The 25361-nt window shown below is 39.8% G+C and overlaps 1 protein-coding gene across 4 annotated transcripts in view; it reads right to left on the bottom strand.

The window, feature by feature from the left end:
* Positions 1–658: 658 nt before the first annotated feature.
* The window catches only part of LOC138759532 (platelet-derived growth factor subunit A-like), a 75059-nt gene continuing 50356 nt past the window's right edge, over positions 659–25361 (bottom strand). For 2 of the 4 annotated variants that reach the window (XM_069930114.1, XM_069930112.1), the window contains 5 exons: positions 25284–25316; positions 17879–18025; positions 9932–10125; positions 5163–5275; positions 659–1156 (listed from right to left, as the gene is read on the bottom strand). In XM_069930114.1, coding sequence (XP_069786215.1) covers positions 1117–1156; positions 5163–5275; positions 9932–10125; positions 17879–18025; positions 25284–25316 — 527 coding nt within the window. In that variant the 3' untranslated portion in view covers positions 659–1116. The remainder of the gene's footprint in view (positions 1157–5162; positions 5276–9931; positions 10126–17878; positions 18026–25283; positions 25317–25361) is intronic. The other 2 variants (XM_069930115.1, XM_069930116.1) reach the window with 2 other exon arrangements.

Raw genomic sequence — 25361 nt, 5'->3', positions numbered from 1 at the left:
ACTTCATCACCAACATCGAAGTACTCGAGATGGCAGAGGCTGACAGCATCGAATCCACGCTGCTGAAGATCCAACTGCGCTGGGTAGGTCACGTCTCCAGAATGGAGGACCATCGCCTTCCCAAGATCGTGTTCTATGGCGAGCTCTCCACTGGCCACCGAGACAGAGGTGCACCAAAGAAGAGGTACAAGGGCTGCCTACAGAAATCTCTTGGTGCCTGCCACATTGACAGGCACCAATGTGCCTGATATCGCCTCAAACCGTGCATCTTGGCGCCTCACAGTTCGGCGGGCAGCAACCTCCTTTGAAGAAGACCGCAGAGCCCACCTCTCTGACAAAAGACAAAGGAGGAAAAACCCAACACCCAACCCCAACCAACCAATTTTCCCTTGCAACCGCTGCAACCATGTCTGCCTGTCCCGCATCGGACTTGTCAGCCACCAACGAGCCTGCAGCTGACGTGGACATTACCCCTCCATAAATCTTCGTCCGCGAAGCAAAGCCAAAGAAAAAAAGAAAGAAGAAAAATAATTTATCGAGAATACAGTCTCTTTTTTGGAAAATATACTGTCCATTGATATCATGATACTTCCATCAGCATGTGCTTTGTATAGTAAATAAACAAGTGCAGTTATAGAAACAAAGACTAGGCGACAACTTAGTTTTTTTTGCTTTATTATATATCTGCTTAAAGGTTTTTGATACAAATCTTCAGTGTGAACCATAAGCCCCTTACCAGCAAAATAAAAGTTTAGAAATGAAAAATATCTCTCTTATCCAGAGCCCGCAGTTTGAGGAGCACTCCTCACTCTGCTGTGGAACTGTTGCAAGACACTGGGTTGACAGTGGAGAAGTGTAGAAGAGACAAGGAAGATCCTCTCCATTATTGCACATCACAAGTGGACCCCGGCAGAGTCCCCAGTGATCAGGAATCCATAGTGCCAAACATTCTATTAGACTCAGCCCCAAGTGGTCTGCACTGGGCTGTCTTAAGGGAAGGATGACTGCATACATCAAATAGAGTGAGAGAGAATACTGATCTTTAATGCATGCAATATATTCGTTGTCTTTCATTTACGTGCTTTGTAGCCTTGCTACCAGCTGTGAGGCTGCCTATCAGTTGTCAGTTGATTGTTTGTAATACTTTGAAGGAAACCTGGAAAAGAAACAAGATAAGATTTTGAATTAATTATGTGATTGAGTCGGATGACTTATTCAGAGATCTGAGCAGCTCAATAGTATCAAGCGTTGGCACTTCATTCATGACTGCAGCTCAGATTGATACAAACTAAGACTGATGAAACTGTTCACTAAACATTAGAGTTTTTTGGCTATTTTTAAACATTCCTGGGATTTGCACATTGTAAGGTAAAACATCATGAGATGGGAATGTGTAGGGAGTTACCCTGTACAGGGCAGTAACAAGAAGGGGAGGTGTCCTTGTACTCCTGTTAGGTAAAACATCATGAGATGGGAATGTACAGGGCTGTAACAAGATGTGAATGCATCCTTGTACTTACAAGATAAGAGAGACATTGATGGATTGAGAGGCAGGAAGCTAGCAGGGAAAGGATAGCAACAGTTTTAGTCATTGGACAAGTAATGATATGATGATGTTCTAAGCACATATCCAAGGGTATAAAAAATCACCATTTTGCTGATAACGGCAGAATGCATTCTCCGACTAACATGGTTGGTCGCAAGTGTTACAATCCGGTAATAAAGAACAAAGAACCCTGATTTCGACTCAGCCTGGTGTTTGTCTCACTCATTCATGAACAAAGCAGACCTAACAACATTTAAAACAAAAAAAATAAAGCATTAATGTCCCCATTTCCAAGCTTCAACTGGGGTGAAATCTGACAAAATTCATTTTGAAAGAATAGCTATGCCTTGCACAGGTTGAGGCTGTGATTCCTTGACATTCAATGGTAGGAAAGCATCGCTGTGCATCTAAACCTGAGCAGAGAGTGATCATTGCTGACAGCAGAAAACCTAGGAGATTTCGTCTAGATGGGCTGGGGAGGTTTAAAGATAGTAAAAGACCCATTATTTGGAATTCAAGCAACCAGTAAAATATTGTGGAAAAATAAAAAGGTTAAAAAAAAAATACAGAATTGGTGTGCCTCGCCATTAGTTTGTCAATCAGGCAACCTCAAGCAACCAGAAAATATACTTATCCCTCATCTGCTATTTCCTGCTAAATTTTTTGCAACTCTTGTACTCCTTTTTAATTAAAATTGAAACAGTAATTGGATTTCAAAATCTAACCAGGGAGAATATGCGAATGTGGAAAACCTATTGTTACGATTATCCTCTAAGTGAAATGGAAACAAACATTGGAGATGTTCAGTTAGTCAGGCAGTATCTGTAAAAATAGGGAGTTAACTTGGAAGTTGATGATCCTTCATTAGAACTTGGCAAGACCAGATAGAAAAAGAGTTTATGCAGAGAATGGCAGAGGAGAGGAGGAAAATTGACTTGATCGTAGGAGAGGTTTGGTGACAAAAGAAGGTCATTATGCAACAAAATCAGATGTTAATTTCCCACCCCCTTCTCCCCACCAAATCAAAAGAACTTCTGAATGCATCTATGGGAAGAGCAGAATTATTCAACATTTGAACTCAGTGTTGAGTCCAAAAGAGTGTAATTTGCCTTCGCTGGAAAATGATCTCACAATGAGATTCATTGGAAAATGTAGGAGTTCGGAGGACAGCTGGGACAATGAAGTGGACACGGACAGCAGGAATTTGGGGCCACATTTGCACTCTGGACTAGCATGCACAGCAAAGCTGCGACCTTTCGATAAGGGGTAGCCATCTTTCTAATTTAGACATACAGCACGGTAAAAGCCATTTCGGCCCATGAGTACGTTTTGGGGAGGGGGGGGGGGTGTAGGTTAATTGGGCGGCACGGACATGTAGGCTGAAATGGCCTGTAACTATGCTGTATGTTGAAATTAAAAATTAAAAGGTTGGCCACCGGTGGTACCACATTGTTAATTGGATTCAATGGGGAAAGAAGCTATTCCAATTATTGGCATTAGGTGGAGCACTAACTACTATTTTCCAGGATTGGACTGTTGAGGATTATTCTTGTAAATATTAATGGTGACCAAGTTAAATTTCAGATGCTCTTATTGGGATTTATTACACTGACTGTGGATAGGTTACGTGAATGGGAAAAGATCTGACAGGTGAGAAAATGTGAAAATTTCTATGAAGTGGGAAAATTATAAAATAAGTATATTATCTCTTTCTTTTGAGTTCTGAGATGCCAGTGATATGGGTGTCCTTGTGCACGATTTGCAAAAGTTGAGTACATCACGATCAACAAAACCACTGGAATGTTATCATTTATTTACAGGGGAAATTAATAAAATAAGCATTATACATTAGTAACACTAGTCTTTGGTGAGAACATCTGGAGCACTGTGGCAAGTACTGGTCTCCTTGTTTAACAAAGAATGTTAGTGCTTGGAAATAGTTCAGAGCAGGACTACTAGACTCATGCCTGGAATGGTGTGTTATCTTAAGAAGAAAGATGAGACATGCTCAAAATTAGAATTTAAAAGTGATTGAAGCATCTAAGGAGTTTTGACTGGGTTATAGTGGTGGGATGTTTAATCTTGTGGGGGCCACTGTTTAAAAACTGGAGTAACCTATTTAAGACAGAGACCTAAATATTTTTCGAAGGGTCTTGAATCTTTGAAAATCTGTACTCAACCGACAGCGGAGGTAGAGTCGTTTAATATTTTTTTAAGAGAAACTGGAATAGCAAGGGTTAAGAAGATCCGATAGGCGGATTGGGAATGCAGTCGGGTCAACTATGATCTCATTAAATGGCAGTAAAAACACAGAAATGCTGGAGGAACTCAGCAGGTCTCGTAGTGTCCAGAGCAGGTAAAAATATATTTCCGACATTTCCTTCTTCCCCCTGTCACCTTTCCCCAGCTCTCTCACTTACCTTTTCCCCCTGTCTCTTTTCAGAAACAAAATTAACTCTTAACTTTCCCCTTATCATATGAAATCAACGCCTATTGACTTGATCTGGATTCCTCCCCCTGCCTTTCTTCAGGCCTTTATCCAGATGCCTTCCAGTTTCTTGCTTTTGCAGTAGCTCGAACAAAGGCTCAGGCCTGAAACATCGGTAATATATCCGATGAATACCGTGAAACTGGCTGAGTTCCTCCAGCATTTCTGTGTGTGTTTTACCTTTGTGTTTTACTTCCATTAAATGGTAGAGCAGCCTCAAGGGCCCAAGTGACCTCATTCATCTGCTCACATCATTTGGGAATAGCCTTGTGCTGAAAGTTTGGAATCATAAATGTAGAGCTTGACTTTGCCTCAGGATGCTTTCAAGAGGGACACAAACTGTGGCTGGATTGTGGGTCACTTTCATCAGTCTTTTAAATAAACCCTGGTCCACAGCCCAGAGAGTTCATTATCAAGTCAGGTGGATGAAAGAGTGTTACCCCCAAAGAATGTTTGAAAGCCATTGATTTAGAAGATAGTTAAGCCTTGCTTTAGTGACAGTGAAGGGAGCACACGCAATGAAAAATAATTTACTGTTTCAACACTGTTTTACATCCTCATTAAAGAAGAGGAGTCGTGTGTATTTACAACACATAGCAGCACCTGTCACAATTGGTTCAACTAACTAGTTGCTTAAAATTCAATCCTAGCATCATTCTAAAGAGAGGATATTTGACACAGATTGGAAAAACAAATATTCTAACATTTGAAACTCTGTTCTGTGCTGTTTCCAAAACTGCGCGACACACAGCAAACTTTGCATAACATTAGCCCCTTTCGTGCTGCCAACCCCGCTAGGAAGTGGGAAAACTTTCCGGGCCTGCCTGCTGCACTCAGGAGCCTTTCCCACTGCCCCATGATTTACCTGGTTAATCAGCAACCTGGCATTTTAAGGGGGTAGGGGGGGGGGGGGGGTCCCACCTCCAGCAGTGACAATGCGAGAGCAGGTTGTGTTTTCACACAGCCAGAAGGCGATTAGTGAATTAACTCAGCTGGGGTCTGACACTCGCCCCCACCTAATGTCCGATGGAATGTTTCACACTGTGCGATTACCGGGTACGGGCCTGCTAAATTAGCCAGTTAATCCACACGGAATCGGCAGTGTGAAAGATCCAAATAGTCTCTCACCTTGGATGATGTAACTTTGCTAGTTCTGTACATTGACAGCTTAGATGCTCTCTGATGCTGACGGTATGAACGGTGAGCTCTTTGTGACCATATCGATAAGTTAACTTCGCTATCTGAGCAAACGAAGAACAGTGTAAACTTAGTCCAATGGGCTCTCATTAAATATTTCTTCTTAAAACATTTTTATTGATTTTGTACACAAAAAACCAAACCAGCATATAGTTCATATGGAATGCAAAGGGTAGGTAAGAAATTACACCAATCAATGTATTACATTTCACCCACAATAACATAAGTAAATATAATATAAGTAAATATAATATACAAAGACAAAAAAATTCAAAAGTTAATCAAAACCCCATTCCCCATTGCATGGCAGAAAGAAACAACAATAAACTTCACTCCTAAAAGTGAAATGAAAAAAGCCAACAAAACTCAGATTATAAATTATATCTAAAGATTGTGATAATAATTCAGAAATGGTCCCCACGATGCTTGGAATCTTACACGAGCATTAAAAATTCTTGAAGCATATACAGAAAGAAATACGAGAGGTGACATGAGAAGTGAAATCAATTTTCCAGTAATAAATCCTTTGAAGAATATACCTGATTCCCATCCAATATATGATTCTTGGATTTTATACACCCTCAGACAGTGCATGGAAGATCTCACAACTCATTGTATTAAAAAAAAAACAATCCTTTTGATAATTACCTTAACATTGGTGCACATTGCATGAAGCTAGTTTTAACAGAAACAACTCTGGTGTTCTGTATCCCACAGGCACATGGGGAGAAATACACCTCAAAGCAAAGATTGAAGATGGGGACTCAGTGGTCATGGATGCCTGGGTACATTAGGGAGCCAGTGTAAGCTGGTTAATTCTTACACAAGTTATATCTTACTTGCACGTTAACACACACAAAAATTAACCGTAACTAAATATTTAAGTAGATTATCAGAATGATTAATTATATTCAGGGGAATAAAATTAATAAAGTAAAGGATGCCAACATTAAAGGAATCTGAATTATATTACTCCAAATGAAAATCCTATTAATATTAAATAGGAATCAGGGGAATATCAAACAAATCTCTGCATATAATTCATATACTAAAGTATATATTGTAAAAGTCCAAAAGTCCAGATGCCAGAAATCAGGACCACCTGAGAATCTGGACTTTTTGAAAACTCTCAAACTTTTTAAAATTTAGCAGGTTTTTGTGTGCATTCATAAATGCCACAGATGCACAGAAGTCGCAGAAATGAATGAATATTTATTTATATTTTTGTACTTTGTATTTTAAATGAAAAATGTTTTGTTCATAAACTACAAAATTTACCTGTTTATCTCTTCATAATTCTCCTAAAATGTGAATTTTAAAAGTTCTGTCTGAGAATCCAGAAAATCCAAAGATGTGGACTGACCCAATCCCCGAGCGGTCCGGATTTTAGGACTTTATGTACTCGTTTCAAATGAGTTATAAAATATATATCATCAATATGAAACAAGTGAAATGATGAGATATGTTCCTTGGCACCTGGGAATTTCAAGCCTCTTAATCTTTAGCAAGCTTCAATTCAATTTCAGTTTCTGAACTTGTGTAGCGGCTGGAGATCCACAGGGAATGGTGTCTAGCACTCCTTGGGTCAGGAAGTGTGATATCACTGAACAGGTATAGAAGACTGGGCAAAAGTGCACAGAAGGGGAAAAAAGCACACTGATAAGAGCAAGGTTATAGAGTTCAAGGCATGGGATCATGTTGAAGTCCAGTAGCAGGATGCTTCAGGAGAACAAAACTGAAAAGATAGTGTAATTAAATTCTGGTAAACAAAACGTTGATAGGTCATGACAGGTTGACTATGGATGGGGAAATAGTGCAGATGGTAACACTTCAGATTTTGGGTAACTGGGGTTGGTACAAGATGGGTGTATTGAGCTTTAAAATAGCTAAATTTAGAATAAAATCTAAATTGAGACATTCCGACATCTTGTGGTTATTTTGGGCAACATTTGAAGAAAGCTTTCCAAAACCCCAGTCTGCCCAGACTTTAAATAGCATTGCTGGTCATTATTTATTAGTTCGATGATCCAGAAAAATGTAATTCTAGCAAAAGGGTGTATTTTTTGATGCCATCTAAATTAGGAAGTTAAATTTACCTTTATAAGTACATTCAATATACAAGGACATGTTTCATTATATGCCAGATGCCTTAGGCTTGGTCAATACTAAGTAGGTGTTAGGCACAAATGTGGTCAGGACCAGTTCCTTTCTTGCTTTCTTTCGCAGATCACGTAGAGCTGACAAATTGAACTATCCAAACACAAAAGCAAAACAGTGGAGACAAGTGGTTCTCAACTTTTTTTCTTCCACTCACGTACCACCTAAAGTAATCCCTTACTAACCACAGAGCAAAAGGGATTACTGAAGGTGGCATGTGAGTGGGAGAAAAAAAAGTTTGAGAACCACTGGTGTAGAAGCTGAATATCTGAAATAAAAACAGAGAATGCTGGACATATCCAGCAGATCAGACAGAAACTGTGGAGAGAAAACAAAATTAATATTTACAGTTCAGGCCATTTCATTTGAACTGGCAAAGACCATCAACTTTAAATATTATTTCTCTCTCCACACGTGTTGCAGATTACTTGCACAAATATACTTTCTGGTGGAAACAAGTTGGAATCAAATTATAGATTCTGATTTAAGTCCCCAAATCTCTTTATTCTGTTAGTCTCCCAACCAGTTCGGAATGGACAAGTTAGGCCAAAGGGCCTGTTTCTGTGTTGTAGGCATTAGTGATAACCCAGCCACTGCCAAGTTGAATTGAACACTGTATCAGTTCATCACACACCCTGCCCTCCCAAGGCCAACTTTGTGTCTTCAATGGGTTCGACTGCCAATTCTTTGTATCTTTACAAATCGCTAAGCAGGTGATGATGTTAGTCAGGTCAGCTGAGGTAACTCTCACTTTACAACCTCAAAACCAGGACATAATTCCCCATTACTTGGTCCCTATGTTTCAAGCAAAGTATTCAAGGAGTTATAAAATATCTAATGAAAATGCATGAATGAAGAGAGATGTTCTCCAAGCTAACACCAGCAACACATATTAAAATTTAATGTTGGTGGAGTCTTTATGTTTACTAAATGGCTGAAATGTTTGCCCATGCTTCACCAGTGACTCCTTTTCAAATATTTATTGTAAAATATGAAGTCATGAATATAAGAAATAGGAGCAAACTCGCTCCACCATTCATGGCTGATCTGATGTTGGCTCATCTCCACCTACCTGTCTTTTCCCCATATCCCTTAATTCCCCTACTATGTTAAAATCTATCCAACCTTGTCTTAAATATATTTACTGAAGTAGCCTCCATTGCTTCAACGGGCAGCAAATTCCACAGATTCACCACCCTCTGGGAAAAGCTGTTCCTCTTCATCTCCGTCCTAAATCTACTACCCTGAATTGTGAGGATATGTCCCCCTAGTACTAATCTCCTCCACCAATGGAAACAACTTATATACCTCTATCTTATCTATGCTTTTCATAATTTTATACATTTCTAGAAGATCCCCTCTCATCTAAATTCCAGTGAGTTCAGTCCCAGATAACTCAAACTCTCATCGTAGGCTAACCCTTTTATTTCTAGAATCAACCTGGTGAACCTCCTCTGCACCGCCTCCAAAGCCAATACATCATTCCTCAAATAAGGAGACCAGAATTGTACACAGTAGTCCAGATGCGGCCTCACCAGTACCTTGTACAGTTGCAGCATAACCATCCTGCTCCTAAGCTCAATCCCTCTAGCAATGAAGGTCAACATTCCATTGCCTCTTGATAGCCTTCATGCAAAACAACCTTGTGACCTTCTGGACACCAGCATGTGGCAATTGTTTGCCTTTTAAGTAATATTTTGATCTTCCCTTTTCCTCCCAAAGTGAATAACCTCACATTTGCCAACATTGTACTCCATCTGCCAGACCCTTACCCACTCACTTAACCTACCTCTATCTGCAGACTCCCCTTATCCTCTGCACATTTTGTTTTTCATTCAATTTAGTGTCATGAGCAAACTTAGATACGCGACCCTCTGTCCCCTCTTCCAGATCGTTTATGTGCATCATGTCCAGCACTGACCCCTGCAGCACCTCGCTTGCCAACCAGAAAACCACACATGTACCCCAACCCTTCACTTTCTCTTGATTAACCAATCCTCTATCCCACATCATCCCCAACTCTATGCATCCTTATATTTATGTCTTTTATGCCCCACCTTATTGAATGCCTTCTGGAAATCCAAGTAAACAATGTCCATCTGCTCCCCTTTATCTTCCACGCTCGAACAATGTAAGTTCTCTCTCTCCAAGCTTGAAGCAGGCTAATACATGATAAGTAAAGAGCTGACCTACTTAATACCCAAATATTGGGTATTTGACTTTGATGTGCCTATCACATTGTTTTGATTCTATCTCATTGCCCTTCATTTAAAAGCACGCTTTGATTGAACAAAGCTGCTACCAAAGTGGACTGGAAACAGAATGGGAATTTAAAATGTAAGAAGATTTTTCCTTGGAAAGAAAAAAAACAGGGTTAACATTTCAGGTTGACTGTGTCTGCACACTTGAAGTGCAACAGCAATATCATTCTTGAGACTCAAAGGCAGTGCTACCTCAGGAAGAAACTTGCAGGTTACTGAGCAGCTTTTCGAAGCCTTATAAAATGCTCCAGTTACAGGATCTAAAAACATTTTGCAACCTACCTGAAAGGGCCTGTAAATTGCATGAGATGGAATGCATTTATAGGTTTTGGTGTTGCAACAACCAGAGCAGCGCTGTACTTCAACACACGACGGCCACAGGAAGAAGCCCACTGAAGTGGGGTCCACTTTGTACCGTGGGACATCAACCGTAATTGCTCTTGTTTTGCATCCAGCTGCTTTTGGCCTGGCGTGTACTTTGATAGCGAGGAAAAAAAAATGGAAAAATTACTACTTTGACTGCACAATCTCACTGATTTCTACCAATGCTGGCACCAGAAATCAAATGTGGCAATGATTGCAACAACAGATGTTCCTTCTATTTCCTCCAGAGAATGGGCATTCAATTTGTATACGTCAACCCTCACCACACCTGATTGCTCCCAGAGAGAAAAAATACAAATCATTTCTGCCTTATCCAGAGGAGGTGCTAATTTCTCTCTCCACTTGTTATCACAAACATCTCCTTTGTCCTTATGAAACCATATCCTTTATTGACTTACAGTAAAAGCCAGGAGATCTACTGTAAAAGAAGTCTTGCTCTTCTCTGTTGAATAAAATCACTGGAATTTACTCCCCTTCAATGGATTCCAATTTTATCTGAAACTTCGGAAAGCAATTTACTAACTGATTATACTCCTCAACGTTTTCTAGCGACGAAAACATGCACCACAAACCTGGCCATAGAATCGGCAGCAACCATTTCCTCTAACCCTAAATGAATAATATTTTTCCCCATCTACTCTTCCCAGATTCTAACACTCAGCAACTTAAAGTGGCCCAATAACCTTCCAACCTGCACGTCTCTGAGATGTGGGAGGAAACCGGAGCGCCGCAGGAAATCCACACGGTCACATTGAGAGCAAGCAAACTGTGTACAGGACTGGAGGTCACAACAGAAGCATGGTCTCTGGTGCTATGAGACAGTAGCTCAACTATTAGCCAGGAAGCATCATTAAAGTGCACTGTTTTTCTATTTCCATGAAGGTAAAGACCTAAAATTTGAGTTGACATCTTTCAGGAAGGAGAAAGTAGATCTCGATGGAGATGACAGTCATGTATGCTTGCTAACATAGTATCAATTCAGCGTGAAATCAAACCCAGGAGCACGTCAATCCATTGCATTCTTTCAGATGCTATTTCCCAGCTGCTATGCGATTTTTTTTCTCCCTCAAGTACTGATTGAAAGTTCATCCACCACTGTTTCAGGTCATAAATTCCAAATCATGACGACTTGATCCGTGGAAAATGCTTTTTCTTGTGTCTGCTTTAGTTCTTCTACCCTTTGCCTTAAATCTATGTGATCCCGCCCCCCACCACCCAATGCTTGACCCTTCATCTCATTCACTCGGTTTCAGTCCTTGACAATTCTGAAAACTTCTTTCACGCCATCCCTCAGCTTCCTTGTTCTGACGAGGACAATCTCAAGTTCTCCAATCTGACACTGTACTCTGCGACGATGCTACTAAGTCTTTTCTGGAGCCTCTCTTAACATTCTTCATGTAGTACAGTGATCAAGACTGGATATAATATTTCAATTTTTTTTTTAAATCAGTGGTTCAACATCGCCTTAATGTGTTTCATATTCACACTTCCAATTAAAATTTATTTCAAGACCACAAACCAAATACGTGCCCATGTACATCCAGGTCATTGTTCTCCCCATTGCATTTGAACCATTTAGATTTTTATCTTTCATCATTCTTCCTTCTATGGCTACAGCAAGAATTTCAGTGGATGTTACATCGTACTTATGTATATGACAATAAACTTTCATATCAATATAGATGACTGCTGCCTTAAATTTCAAAAATCAACTTACTGAAGTTCCTCTAAATTGCTTCCCTTGATGTAGCCAATACACACCCCACCCCAGGAACCACAGCACATTTAAGGGGGGGGGGGGGAAATGACTGAAATCATAATTTTTTTAATGTAGCTGGTAGGAGAGAAGTACAGAAGGATCAACTAAATATTATTGCTTCACAGGGAAGGGGAACCATAAACTTTGAGCTGAGTCCTAATGGGGCCACTGCATTAAAAAACATTGCGAATGCAGTTTTAAAGTATAACCCTCTTTAAATAGAGAAAACAAAACTCCACATAGAACTTGAGGTATTGACTCACCAATATCCTGTACAGATGAAGAGAAATGTCCCTGTCTTTATACTTAACCCCTTCTTGTTAAATTACTTTCAAATCCCTCAACACCTTCTAATTACTTCCTGCATTTTGAAAGGTAACTTTATATGTAAGGACATCCAGATCTCTCCGTTCAGTATCATTCACCAGCATTGTTGCCCTTGAATATTCTGCTTTTTCATTCTTTCCACTAAATTAGATAAGCTCACATTTTCCACGCTATATTCCACCTGGCAAACATTTTCCCACTTGTGCAACCTTTCCTTTTTTTTTCAATCTTTTTTTTATTTGTTTTTATAATAAATACAGTACAAAGAAAAGGGAATGAAACTGAAGATACAGTATCATATACCTAGATATATCAAGATAAAACTTCAAACAATATTGTGTAATCTATTTATATCTCTTTGCAATCTCTTTGGGTCTTCCTTGAAATTTGCTTGTCCACCTATGCCGTAACCTCAGCACATATGTGCACAATACATTGCAGTCCCTTCATTTAAATTGTTACTTGCCACAGTTCAAATATGGATAATAAATAACTGAGGCCTGAGAAATGGTCCCTATGTCCCTTTCAGTTACATCTTACCAACCTGAAATTAAACCATATGTGTTGAGTCTAGGTTTGCTGTTAATAGACAATCAATACTCAAGTGGTGATCCTAGAATTGACTCTTAGGAAACTCAACTGCATATAACCTCCAGAACAAAGAACAACTGTTCATATCTCAATGTTGCCAAGCACTGAGCTACTGCCCCTTTTTATATCATGGTCTTTAATAGGTTATCATGGTAAGTGTAATGATTAGCAAAACACCATTATAGCATCAGTGACTCGGGTTCAAATCTAGTGTGCGTGTAAGGAGCTCGTATGTTCTCCCTGTGACTGTGTGGATTTTCTCCCACTTTCCAAAGATGTACATATGGGTTAGTAAGTTCATTGGTTACATGGGTGCATTTGGACAGTGCAGGCTGATGAGCTGGAAAGCTAATTTTACTAACCTAAATAAGTAATGCATTATCAATCAAAATGCATACATTACTTTCATCAATCCTTTATCCCATCCTCAAAGAAAGCAATCTGGGTAGCTTTGCCACAATTTGGCTTTAACAAACTGATGATGGCTTTCCTTAATTAATTAATGGTTTCCAAATTAATTGAAGAATGAGTAATGACCACTAATAAAATATTCATTTTGCCACATAATTAGTAATTGTTTCTGAATCTGTTTCCAATAATTGGGAACATTTAAAAGTACAGTGTTCCTCAGTGTGACGTTATGCGGTTGTCACGAGCACATTGAATGTTAAATTCTGTTGCTTCAAATTAGTCTTACCTTATTTTCACTCTTGGTTGAGGTCACTGCCATAAATGTACCTAGCAATGACGTGCTCTAGATAATTTTCCCCAAACCTGAAATGACTTAATCAGAACCTTCAGGAATAAAGCTGATGCAACTATATACTGATCTCCGCTATTCCCCAATCTTAATTTAAGTGACCCTGGTCTTTTTATGAAAGTCACAGCAGTTCTGTTTTTTTAACTTCAGCCAGCACCTCGTCAGTGAAACGGCCACGACGTAGAATGTCAATGAACTACATTGTTTTGGTTTGAAAATTACATTCAACAAACCAGGTGTTGAAGAGGAAGCATCTGACATTGCTATTTTTTTTTAAAAACTGGGCTGCTCTGCATTCATGTGGCTTACACACCAACTGAATTACTGCCAGAAGTGAAAACACAATGCTGGAGAAACTCAGCAGGTCCAACGGTGTACTTTATGTGGCAAAGATGAAGATGCAGAAATAATGTTTCGGACTTGAGCCCTTCATCAAGGTATGAACAAAATGTAGGCAGGTGTCCAAACAAAACGGTGGGGGAGGGAGGAGAACAGGGCTGCAGGCAAGAGGTAATAGGTGGATAAGGGAGGGAAGGCATAGCAGCAAGAGAGGGGATGGAAAGGGGCTATGGCTGAAGCATCTCAGAACTGAGACATTAACTTTATACAGCAAAGATAAAGATACATAACTGACATTTAACATGATGTTTAAGGCTGAGAACACAGATTCTGACCGGATGGCATTAACAGCGACTTCTCTAGTTTCTGCTAGACTACTCTCCGTTCTCCATCTCTTCCCCATCTTCTTTCCTCCAGCTCTCCACCCCCTTTCCCTCCCTCTTTATTTGCAGAGCCTTCCCCTTGTTTGCTGGTATGCCCTACTTCCCTATTAGCTCTTGCCTGTGGGACTGCGGTCATCCACCTGTGATCCCACCACCCCCTCCCCATCATGTTGTTCAGGTGACTGCCTACATATTGCTCATACCTTGATGGAAGACTCAAGGCTGAAACATTGGTTATGAATCTTTGTCTTCACTACATAAAGTACATTGTTTGATCTGCTGAGTTTCCCCAACTTTGTGTTTCTACTTCAATCAGAGTCTGCAAACTTGTATGTTTTACAACCAAATTACACTCCTCCAGATATATTTTCCCTTCTCATTATCCTATCTATAATTAGTACACTATTCCTAACTCAGTTGTTCATCTTGGCAATGTAACACCCTCATTTGTACCATATTGCACCTTCTTATTTTCAATCACCAAGTCGTGTTCAACACTATGTCTTTGTCAGTGAACCTAACATAATTTGCAATTGCTGAGAGCCTGCACAGGTTCCACGCACAGAACCCATGCAGGCTGATGACTGCGTTCGAGGGATTCACACCGGGTTGCGGACTGCTGGAGACTGGCTGAATGGACGCCAGGTATCAGAAATTGGATGCGAGAGGGCATCAAGGGCGCTGAAGGCTTCCTAATCATGTCGCGGTTCGAATCTGGAACTCGGGCTGCTGATGGTTTGGGATGGACGAGGTGTGGCCGCAGGGGCTGTGGGGACACTGGAGACAAATCCACGGACATTCAATAACTCTGAGGGGCTCTCTCTTGCTTCTGTTACTCCAATTGCAAGAGGCCCTTCAGGCAATTTGTGCCGATGGTGAATCTATCTGCCTTATGGCAGAAAAAACCGAATTTTTAAGTAACATTGCACTGTCTTTTTGCGCAACAAATAATGAACTCTTGAATCTTGAGTTGGACCAATTTGGCTTTGTGAAGACAGTCCAGTGATAGGCAGATGTGTGGAATTAGGTTACAGCCTATTTTCAAGTCTGGAGCCAGTGCAACGCAGCCAAAGACCACCAGACATCAGACTGCCAGTGCTTAATACAATCAAACTGGTAGCATCAGTCAGGTCTCCCAATGCAACTTGGCCATTTTGTTTTCCACGAATGTCAGCCCAAGCTAACATGGTTCCCAGGGCAGGGAAAGGTGGTGTGGTGTGGATTGGAGAAGATCAGGTGACCTCTCCATTTGGAACCTGCTGGGAATGTGGATCGTGAAGGGCATGTGGCCGCTTCGTTTGGAACCTTGTTGAAAGTCACCTTACCTGCCAATCTAAGGCAAGCCCTGCCCATAGGTCAAGCCTTGTCTCACCTGGTCATCAGCCTCCTTAATTCCTTCATTGATACTTGGGCCTGAATTGCCAGCTGATGACACTATAAAGCCCACCATGTGCCTCTTCTTCAAGAACAAACCGTTGCTCCATTCCAGGTTGATAAGGTGTGCACAGACAAAGGGTTGGGACCTGTGTGAGTCTAGAGATTATTGTCCCTAGTTTAATTTGACTAAGACCCGTGCCTGCTAGAGTTATCAATGGGTGGTGGGTATTGTATGTTGTAACTTGATTGTAAAGCTTTCTATCCGCGAATGATGGTGAGTGTGTCGTTTAATCCAGCAAGTGTATGTGTATTTACCCTTTGTCAACTCCCCTCTGCGTGTAAATAAAAAAATCTACTGTTCAACCAGCCCTGTTCAGATTCGTTGCCCTTGGGACCAATTGAACCGATTTCATACACACACAGCAGGTGGTGGGAACAAAGTTAGTGTGAACATCAGAAGTATGGGGAGGAACAGAGCCTGTCTGCTTCTACTAACTGAAAATAAACAGCTTTCCATCAGTTAAGTATTGCTTAAATGGTAGCAGATGCTGAAAAACTGTGAGGGTCACATACTCAAGGGAAAAACATTCCTGCATGGCTGCCCCCAACAGGTTAACAACCATTATTTGAGTTTGATAGGGGATATTAAATGTGCACATGGCAGTCTGAAAAATAACTCATTGCAAAAATGGATGCAAAAGTCCAAGGTTCGTCCCTCGGATCAGTCATCTGCAAATTAGCGTTGATTTTCTAATCAAGCAGGTTCAGTTCTTTTCAGCTTTATGCGTAACTTCTGCTGCTTCAACAATAAATCATTGTGCATCTAAGTTTCTGTGGAAACTGTGTTATCCTATGCATTATTAAAGATGTACCTCTAATAACACACATGTATTTCACATAGAAAGAGAAGCAACCTTTTAAAGTATCCTTGTTGCTAAATCACAATGGGAATGAAGTGGAGTCCTTAAGAGTTGGGTTTTCTCTCATATTTCAGTTACAAAATATGGTGCTTCTTGTATAAGGAGCTGTGGCCAAGAACCGTGCAAGCCCATTAGGGTTAGGGTTTTGGTCACCTAACTGCAGGAAAGATATCAGTAAGATGGAAAGAGTGCAGAGAAGATTTACTAGGATGATGCCCGGACTTCAGGAACTGAGTTACAGAAAAAGGTTAAATAGGTTAGGGCTTTATTCCCTGGAGCAAAGATTAATGAGGTAAGATTTGATAGAGGTATTTAAAATAATGATAGAAGATAAGCTTTTTCCACTGAGGGTGGATGAGATACAAACCAGAGAATACGGGTTAAGAGTGAAAGGGGAAAAGTTTAGAGGATCATGAGGGGGAACTTCTTCACACAGAGAGTGATGGAAGTGTGGAACGAGCTGCCAGCTGAGGTGATGAATGCGGGCTCAATTATGAAAAATTTTGACAGGAACATGAATGGAAGAGGTCTGGAGGGCAATGGACTGGGATCTGATCTGGTGCAAACTGGATTAGAACAGGCAATGTTTTAATTCTTTGGTGTAAGTTCCAAAATTGACTTGCTATTTTACCATTTTCTCACATCTACCCTGCATCCATTTTACCAACGTCCCGACTTCATAATCATCCTCTTTTCAGAGGAAGTTGAAATGTGACATCTGAAAGATTGCTGAGGATACAAAGGCAAGTTCTTGCAATGAAGTAATACTGGCCCAAGCATTGCCCATCAAGGAAGTACTTCTGCTTTTAATAAGAATAAAGCTGGCTTTCAAATTGTAGCCAGGTATACTGAATACTTGTTTCAAAAGAAAATGAATTTTTTAAATTCTTCCAAATTATACATATTAAAGGCAAAGTTAGCACTCTGTAGCCAGTGGTTTGTTAAATATGGATAGAGAGGTCTATTTATCTAAGCTGTCCAAAGTCTGCTCTTTGTTCATCTCCAGAAATATGGTCTCGAGATTTACACTCTTGAATAGGGTCTGAAAAGAGGAAAGTCCCTGGAAATCGGTTGCAAACAGATGAGAGTAATATTAAATTGTAGGGTTGGAATCAGAAACATAAGAAGTTCTTCCAGGAATCAAATGACCATAATATCTTGATAAATGGAATAAAATGGTAAATTGTCCATTAACTTCATGGCCTAAGCCAACATGCTTTCAATTATAAACACATGTAAAAAGTTAAGAGAGACAGAGAGAGACCCCAGCAAGTTGAAGTCTTGCCTTGCTTACTCTCCTCTAAAAGAACTGAGATGAAAGGTGCTCCTGTTCATATTGTTAAACAGGAAATGGAAGCGGAGCATGAACTGGTAGTAATACTAGCAGACCTGCTTTAAATGATGGTTCATGGTTCTGTGGTGAAGGTTCTTGTGGTACTACTGGGTGATGCCACAGGGGCGAATGTTCATCATTGCGGACCTTTTGTTGAAGGTATTCGTGAGTACTTTTGTATGAATCCAGCCAATTTGTCACACCTTTAAAAAAAAGACAAAGCACAAAAAACCCACTCAGTTCAACTAGCATGTAATCCCAAGTCCAAATCTGCCGCAAGACACATCACGTGGCTGTGAAAATTGCTCAAGCTGGTTAAACAATAGCCCTGGGCCTATAAACTCAGTCAGTGATGAAGTAAGATAATTCCAAAGATTGTTGAATTCAATATGGGTTTGATTTATTATGAGCATCAGAAATATGCAAAAGCATCTTAGGAATTTTGGCATCGACAAAAAGGCCTTCTCTGTTTTGTATACAAAATACATGACACAGTGTCAGGGTCTATGAAAGGACCTTGGTTTTTAAATGTTGAATCATTCCCCACAAACTCAGTGATTTGTTGATTTGAGAAGAAAGAGCTTATGATGCAAATCATTGTTAGGCCCGACCTAAATTTTGGGTGAACTTCAAATACTGCAGTTGAATTGTAGATAAGAAAAACAAAATGATGGAAAAATAATAATTACTTCTTTTAATTCTGCCTCACTCGCAGGAAAAAGAATCTCAGGGTTGTATGTAATGTCTGACAATAAATCTGATCTCTGAATCTGAAATCTATTTATTGCAGTAATTTGAACATAGAGTGGGGATGTTCCTTTCTTGGGAAAACAGGTCAGGTAATTTTTTTAAAAACACTTAAATTATATGATTGTTAAGTGTCTTATCCTAGTAATTTATATTCTTATCAAATCACATTACCAATCATTGCTCCAATCCAGGGGCATGATTGATTGGTTTGTGGACATTATTGTGTCTGGGGTCTGGAATTGGTGGGCAGGTGATGAGCATTGGGAGTGGGCGAGAAGGGAATTATTAGAGTTCTAATATCCTGGAATCAGCAAGATCACAATGTAAGTCGGGCATTATCCAGGAAATTTAGCTGGAAGGATGATTGTTGTTTGCAGACTAAAAGTGAAAGGCCTCACGGCTTCAGGGTCCAAGGTTTCATGCCGATATTGGGTCCCATCTCCAATGATATCACATGTTCTCTCCTTGGTCTTCCTTTGGGTTCTGTGGCTTCCTCCCATAAGCTGTGGATGTGCAAGTTGGTAGGTTAATTGATAATATAAATTACCTGACTGAATAGATGTGGCAAGAGAATTAGGAAGGAATTGATGAGCACGTGATTCAAAATGGGTGCCAAAATGGAACCAATGGGAATGCTCTGAAAGGCAGCATAAAGTTATTGGAGTGAAAAGTCTCCTTTAATGTTGTATGAAACATGATGATAAATATGTATCAGATCACACATCTTTTAATCCTTATTTGATCAATCAACAAAATATGGCAATTGCATCAAAATGATAATAATTACGATATTTCCAAAACTTTTAAAACATTAAAGTGGAAAGTAGTTGCATTACAATGCGACATGAAATACATCGCAAAGTTAGAACAGGGCCGTGATATTGTGCTGTATGAAGGTACAAGTACCGAGCACATGGTGCCCTTATAATGAATTATTTTATGTTATCATATGATAAATGTTTTTTGTTAATTTAATATCTCTTCAAAAATAAAGGGGATTCAGATTCTGTTAAGAGTTGCATAAAGAAATATCATTGCTCAAATATAAATCAAATTGAAAGCTGGTGAAAAATCTTTATGAAAAATGTTCACAACATATAGGGAACATTGATACAAATTTTTAGAACTTCAAATTCTAAATCTTTGGGACATTATTCAAATAGTTCAATCAACTAATATACAGTAAAATTATTTCTTTTGAATTACCTTTAAAAGGATATGATTATACCTGATCAAATATAAAGGATTAAACCATAATTATGAAAATTTTAGTGTGGTAAAACATCATGATCAGTGATGATAACATAATTAGGTTCTGTACGTGAAAAGATGTTGATCAAGAAAAATAAATTAAACAGAGCAGATTTCAAAAATTGCCTTAAGTCAGGAGATTCAAACTAGGAAGTATTTTAAGATTACAATACATAATGATTGTTCACCTCTCTAGTGCATGCTCATTTTAGTCCCAAAAAGTGAACTTTGTTGGTGCATATTTGGCTTTAAGTTGACATAATCCTCAGAGCCAGCTCCATTATCTGCTCCCTTACTGAGGTGAGCAAGACCTTGACAGGCAGAATACACCTGAGATTGTCTGATCTCGGAAGCAGGACCAGTCAGGACCTGGAGGGGAGACAGCCCTAGCAAACACCAGGTGCTGCAGATTTCCGTGAGGGGCGCTGGACAAAGTGACAACTCTCTGCCTTACGGTAGACAACAGTTAAAGAATTTCATGTATATAACATTTAAATGTAATATTATGTGACAATAATGGACCTTTACCTTTAGGGGTAGAGATGTTTTTAATGAGGGGAGATACAAGATATGGGGGCGCTCGTTTAAAACACAGCTGTGTAAAAAATTATTTTCAGAGGCTTTATGCTCTGAATTTTGTGCCCGGGAGAAGCAAAATTCCAAATATTTAAATGCGGCAGTAGATAAATTTTTGAAAGATTTGGGGAATTAAGGGCTAATAATGGGGAACTGGCAAAGAATAGCTGAGGCCAGCATAGCTCATATTGAATGGTGGGGCAGGATGAAGGACCAAAGCCTAGCCCTGCTCCTCTTTTCTTAGAGTCTTGTGATACCCAATCAAAGACCATTCACTGAACCATGTTACACTATTGATGATTGGTCTGTCATGTTGAAGCACAAAAAAAATCTAGATACCTCCATTTAATGCTGCAAGGCCATACTTAAAGTTTCTGGACAGAGCTTATTAACTCAGTATAGCACCGAGTTAACTTTCAGCTAAGTTCCAGCAGTACTTGAAACATTCTTCAGGGTCTCGGAGCTGTGGTTTCCTGCCAGCTGGGTCCCATTGGAGAGAGACTGCACATTCCACGTAAGGCTAACAGGACCTCTGCTTATGAGCATGTCTTTAGAGATTACGCTCATGTTTTTTTCGCTTCGTGATGAATTGTTGAATATTTAAAACACCCAGCTGGCCACAAAATAAAATCAGGAGTATCTAAATATAGGAAGAGATGGTATGGCTACAGCTGGGATAACTAAACAATGGGAGAGCAGAATTACTGTAATGAATGCCGTACCAGAACTTCCTTAACATTTGACTAGATGCAGTATATAATGATGGAAGACTATTCCAAATGGAGGGAGGTCAAGAGCTACTTGTTTCCTTGGCACTGAGAGTTGAAAATATTTGTGTCTGTAAAATAGATGCGTTAAGTAAATTCAATGTTTAATTTGTTTAAACTCCTAGCATTTGGTTTCCATCCCAGATTTACTTTTCTCAAGCAGACGTTTAAATAAAACTTGCTTCAGCATAGAGCTAATGAGAAAACATAATATATGTACATATTTTTGTCTGCTCTTTTTTTTCTTTTACTCAGTCCTTTTCCTTTCGTCTTGCTTGCGCCATTCCCAAAGCCAAAACCACCTTCTGACAGAACATTCTCCACTCTTATCACTTGGCTTTTCATTAATTTCCTCCTGTTTCGTCTGTGATGTTGCTGGTAGAAAGATTGAACAAGATCCGGTCAAGGCAGCAGCCTTCTCCAGGCAAAGGGCTAAGCAAGTTTAGACAGGAAGCATAGACCCAGCACGAGAAAGAACTCAACAAGACCAGACAGAAACGAAAACAAACAACCAGCTAAACAAAGAGAAAGTACCAAAAAGCTTTCTATTTACATGGGTTGTGTTGAGGCAGGAGTTGGTGAATAACACAAACCAGACAAGTTTGACCCTGGCCTGTGTATTTTTCCAGCTATAAAATAGCTGGAGCAAGAGCAGCTCTCAGAAGCGATACAGCATATTTGAATGAATGTGTCTGATAATGAGAGCAGACTGCATACATCTTCTTATTAACTAAATTCTTTGACGCAGCAGTTTGTTAAAAGCTTAAATGAGATTAGAAACATCAAGATCAAAGTGATCAATTACAACAAAGTGAACCAACCAGAAGATAAAGATCCATTGAAATGTTTGCAGGGAAAGCACCAAATAAAATCACAAAGAGAAATAAAAGAACACATCAGTGTAGTTCTCAGCAACAACAATAACTAGACTCAAACACCATCACAGGACTTCTCATCCAAAGCCTTTCATCCTGGAAGGGTTACTTTTCCTGCTGTTTATGGAAGACTTGGTGAAAAATTTCAAATCTGTTCAGGTGCTCTGAGACCAAATCAGGGAGCTGCTGAGGAAGAAGGGGGTAGCATTGAGGAAGAACAGGCGGCAATGAGTGGAAACTAATGCAAGACCTACCTTGTCCGTCTGGACATATCACCCAACCAAAGAAATCCATAGAGATTTAAATGCAGATCAGCTCAAGCTCTCCTGAACACTTTCATTTTTATATTGTTCCCAGATTTGTTCTGGATTGTGCAGTTGTGGTGGGAGTGAATATTGTCAATTATATAGCTTGACAGTACTCCCTCAAAGGTATTCCATAGGTGATCGTATTATGCTTCTTCCCTGCATCCAAATAATTCCTGGCATTTAACATTTATAATGATTAGGAAATTACCACAAGTAACAAATTTCTTAGGATTTAAAATTAAAATATAGCCGTAACCAATGAAATCCCAATCAAAACCTGGATATGGCTGGACTTATCATTTATTTCGCATCCAATACAATCTTGTAGGGAAGTGCAGAAGGATGATTACTAAACTCCACAAATATTGCTGTTAACCAGGAACAGTAAAAGATGCTGCAATACTAAGCAAACAATCCTGATCTGGGTAAAATGTTAAGATGGGTTAATATTAGCACAGACCAGACCCCTCTGTCCATCAGCCTCAGATTGGGTACCCAGCTGAAACCATAGCAAGTACAGTAAAAGTCCAAAAATCCCAACGCCAGAAATCCAGACTACCCAAGAATCCGGACTTCTCGAAAACTCTCGCCTGAATTTCAGACCAGCTGGGAATCTGGATCTCAGAAACTTGTGGCTTTTGCGTGCATGCACTGTGTAATCACCACAGATACACGGCCCAAGAATCCAGAAAATCCGGACCAAACCAATCCCCGAACAATCCAGATTTTAGGACTTTTATTGTAATAATAAAAGATGATTGATTACTGTGAGCATGTGAAAGTAACAGGCAGAAAACAACGAACCCAACAACAGCAGCTGAAGCATACTATTCAACCAATTTCTGCTCCCACTCACCTCAGAAATCACCTGAATGCATTTAAAACAAAACAAAATTTAAATGTGCCCAATAAGGGGAAAATGTAGAAATTGAGGTACATTTTAGCAGAAAGATAAAGATGCTTATGGTGGTTAGATAATCAAGCTGGGAACTGACACGTGCTTTAAAATAGCTCATTGTGACAATCTATACCACCATAGAATATCCAAAACCAGTAAAACTCCTGGATTGTAGATGCCGGATAAGTGAATTTTCCAGTTGCTTGAGATAACATGTTGTGTGATTGGCGATCTAACAGTGAAGCGTGCCAAACTTCCATATATTTTGCTTGTTTATTTTCCACAATTTTTTTTTTGCCTGGTGCTTGAGGCCGCCAGTTGCTAGAATTCCGGATATCAGGGGTTATACTGTACCTTTGGATGACAGTAAAACCATACAGAAGATGGTTTCAATCTCAATAACTTGCTCACCGAGCACTTGCACTCGTCGGGGATATTTCCCTTTCCCCATTGCCTGAAAACCGGTTTCTCATTTCATTCAGTAGCTGATTCCACTGCATTTCCTTTGCAACATTTATGGAAGAAATTGCAATAATTTATTCTCAATAAACATTTCTCAAAAGCTGCAGACCAGGAAAACAATAAGAAGCCACCCCCCACCCCCACTCCCACCACCAATCACCCCTTCCTACTTCCCTATCATCTTGGCTTCTTCCCTCTTTCTTCCAAGTCCTGAAGGGTTTTCAACCTGAAACTGTCTATCTATTGCCTTCCGTGGATGCTGCCTGACCCACTGAGTTCCTCCAGCATTTTATGCGCTGCTCAAGGAACCATATTATTTGGATCAACATGATTTACCATATATGCTGGTATAATGGTCGATCCCATGGATTCTTTGACACCCCCCTCCCCGACTTTTGGCCCAAATATCATACATTTTGTGTTCGACCCTAGCAAAAGTCGACCCACCCACCCCTATTTTTTCCTCTGACCACCTGCTATCTGAGCTCCCAATGCACCGACCATGGATCCTCACCTTGGCCACCCATCTATCCGAACTCCCGATGCTCTGACCGTGGATCCTCCATCAAATAAATAAACAGCAGTTGAAGATTGTCAGTCTGCATGAGTACAGTAAAATCCCCATTATTTAAGCAACCGGCAGCCTCAAACAACCAGGAAAATAATCATGGAAAATAAATAGGTAAAAAAAAATTTTTTTAAAGTTTAAAATTGGCGCCCCTTTGCGGTTAGTTTGTCACTCCTCGCAACACGCAATTTCAAGCAACCAGAAAATTAAATGATCCAACTTCTACCAATCTCCATAGGTGCTGGGTATCGGGAGTTTTACTGTATAACATGCCATCTAATAAATGCTACATGAGCCCTTTGACAATTCAGTTAAGCTAACTCAATAAGTTAGAGGTTTTGCTCAATTGTCAAAGGATCACCAAGTTGATTTTCTTTTCATTGGATGGATCAGTTCACAGAAGTAAGTTGACTAACTTCAGCCAGCCCAATTTTACTTTTCTTACAACAGATTCTTCAGGTTTTTTTTGTTATCTTTCATTAATTTAGCCCCTTAGTTATTGACATATCCCAACACCATTCATTCCACAGAATACTTTGACAGTTTCTCCTTTCCTCAAAATTATGTCTTCCCTGGACCCTCGAAATTTATCAATTACTTTGTTTCTGTACAAACATGAGATCACTCTTCTCCCTCTCTACCAATCTTACACCATCCCCTCCTTCACAAAACTGGTGTGTAATTAGCTTTCTAAATTTGTTGTGTTGGTACTCCATCCTCTACAATTCATTCTATTTGCACCAGAATGCTCAGTTTAGCGGCTCCGCCATTGATTTGTCAAATCCAAAGGTACAATTTCAAATCAATTTGTGATACTACAACTGTAGGAAATGCTCAAAAAAAACACTCAGAAATGTAATTCACACCTTCATCACCACAATTCAACACTTTTATTTGGCTTTGCCTGCATATGACCCCAGAAGCCATGTTTGAATATGAACAGTGCATTGTTCACCTTGCTGTTAATTCCATTTAAAAACACAAGAGTCCCATTTATTAGGCCTACCTGTTCTGGATCTGGGACTGAAGCCAGCAGGATCTGTTGAAAGAACATTAAAAATGTAATATAAACAACTGGGATTTG

Source organism: Narcine bancroftii, chromosome 3 (genome assembly GCF_036971445.1).
Source record: "Narcine bancroftii isolate sNarBan1 chromosome 3, sNarBan1.hap1, whole genome shotgun sequence".
NCBI lineage: Eukaryota > Metazoa > Chordata > Chondrichthyes > Torpediniformes > Narcinidae > Narcine > Narcine bancroftii.
This window is presented reverse-complemented; position numbering and strand designations above follow the sequence as displayed.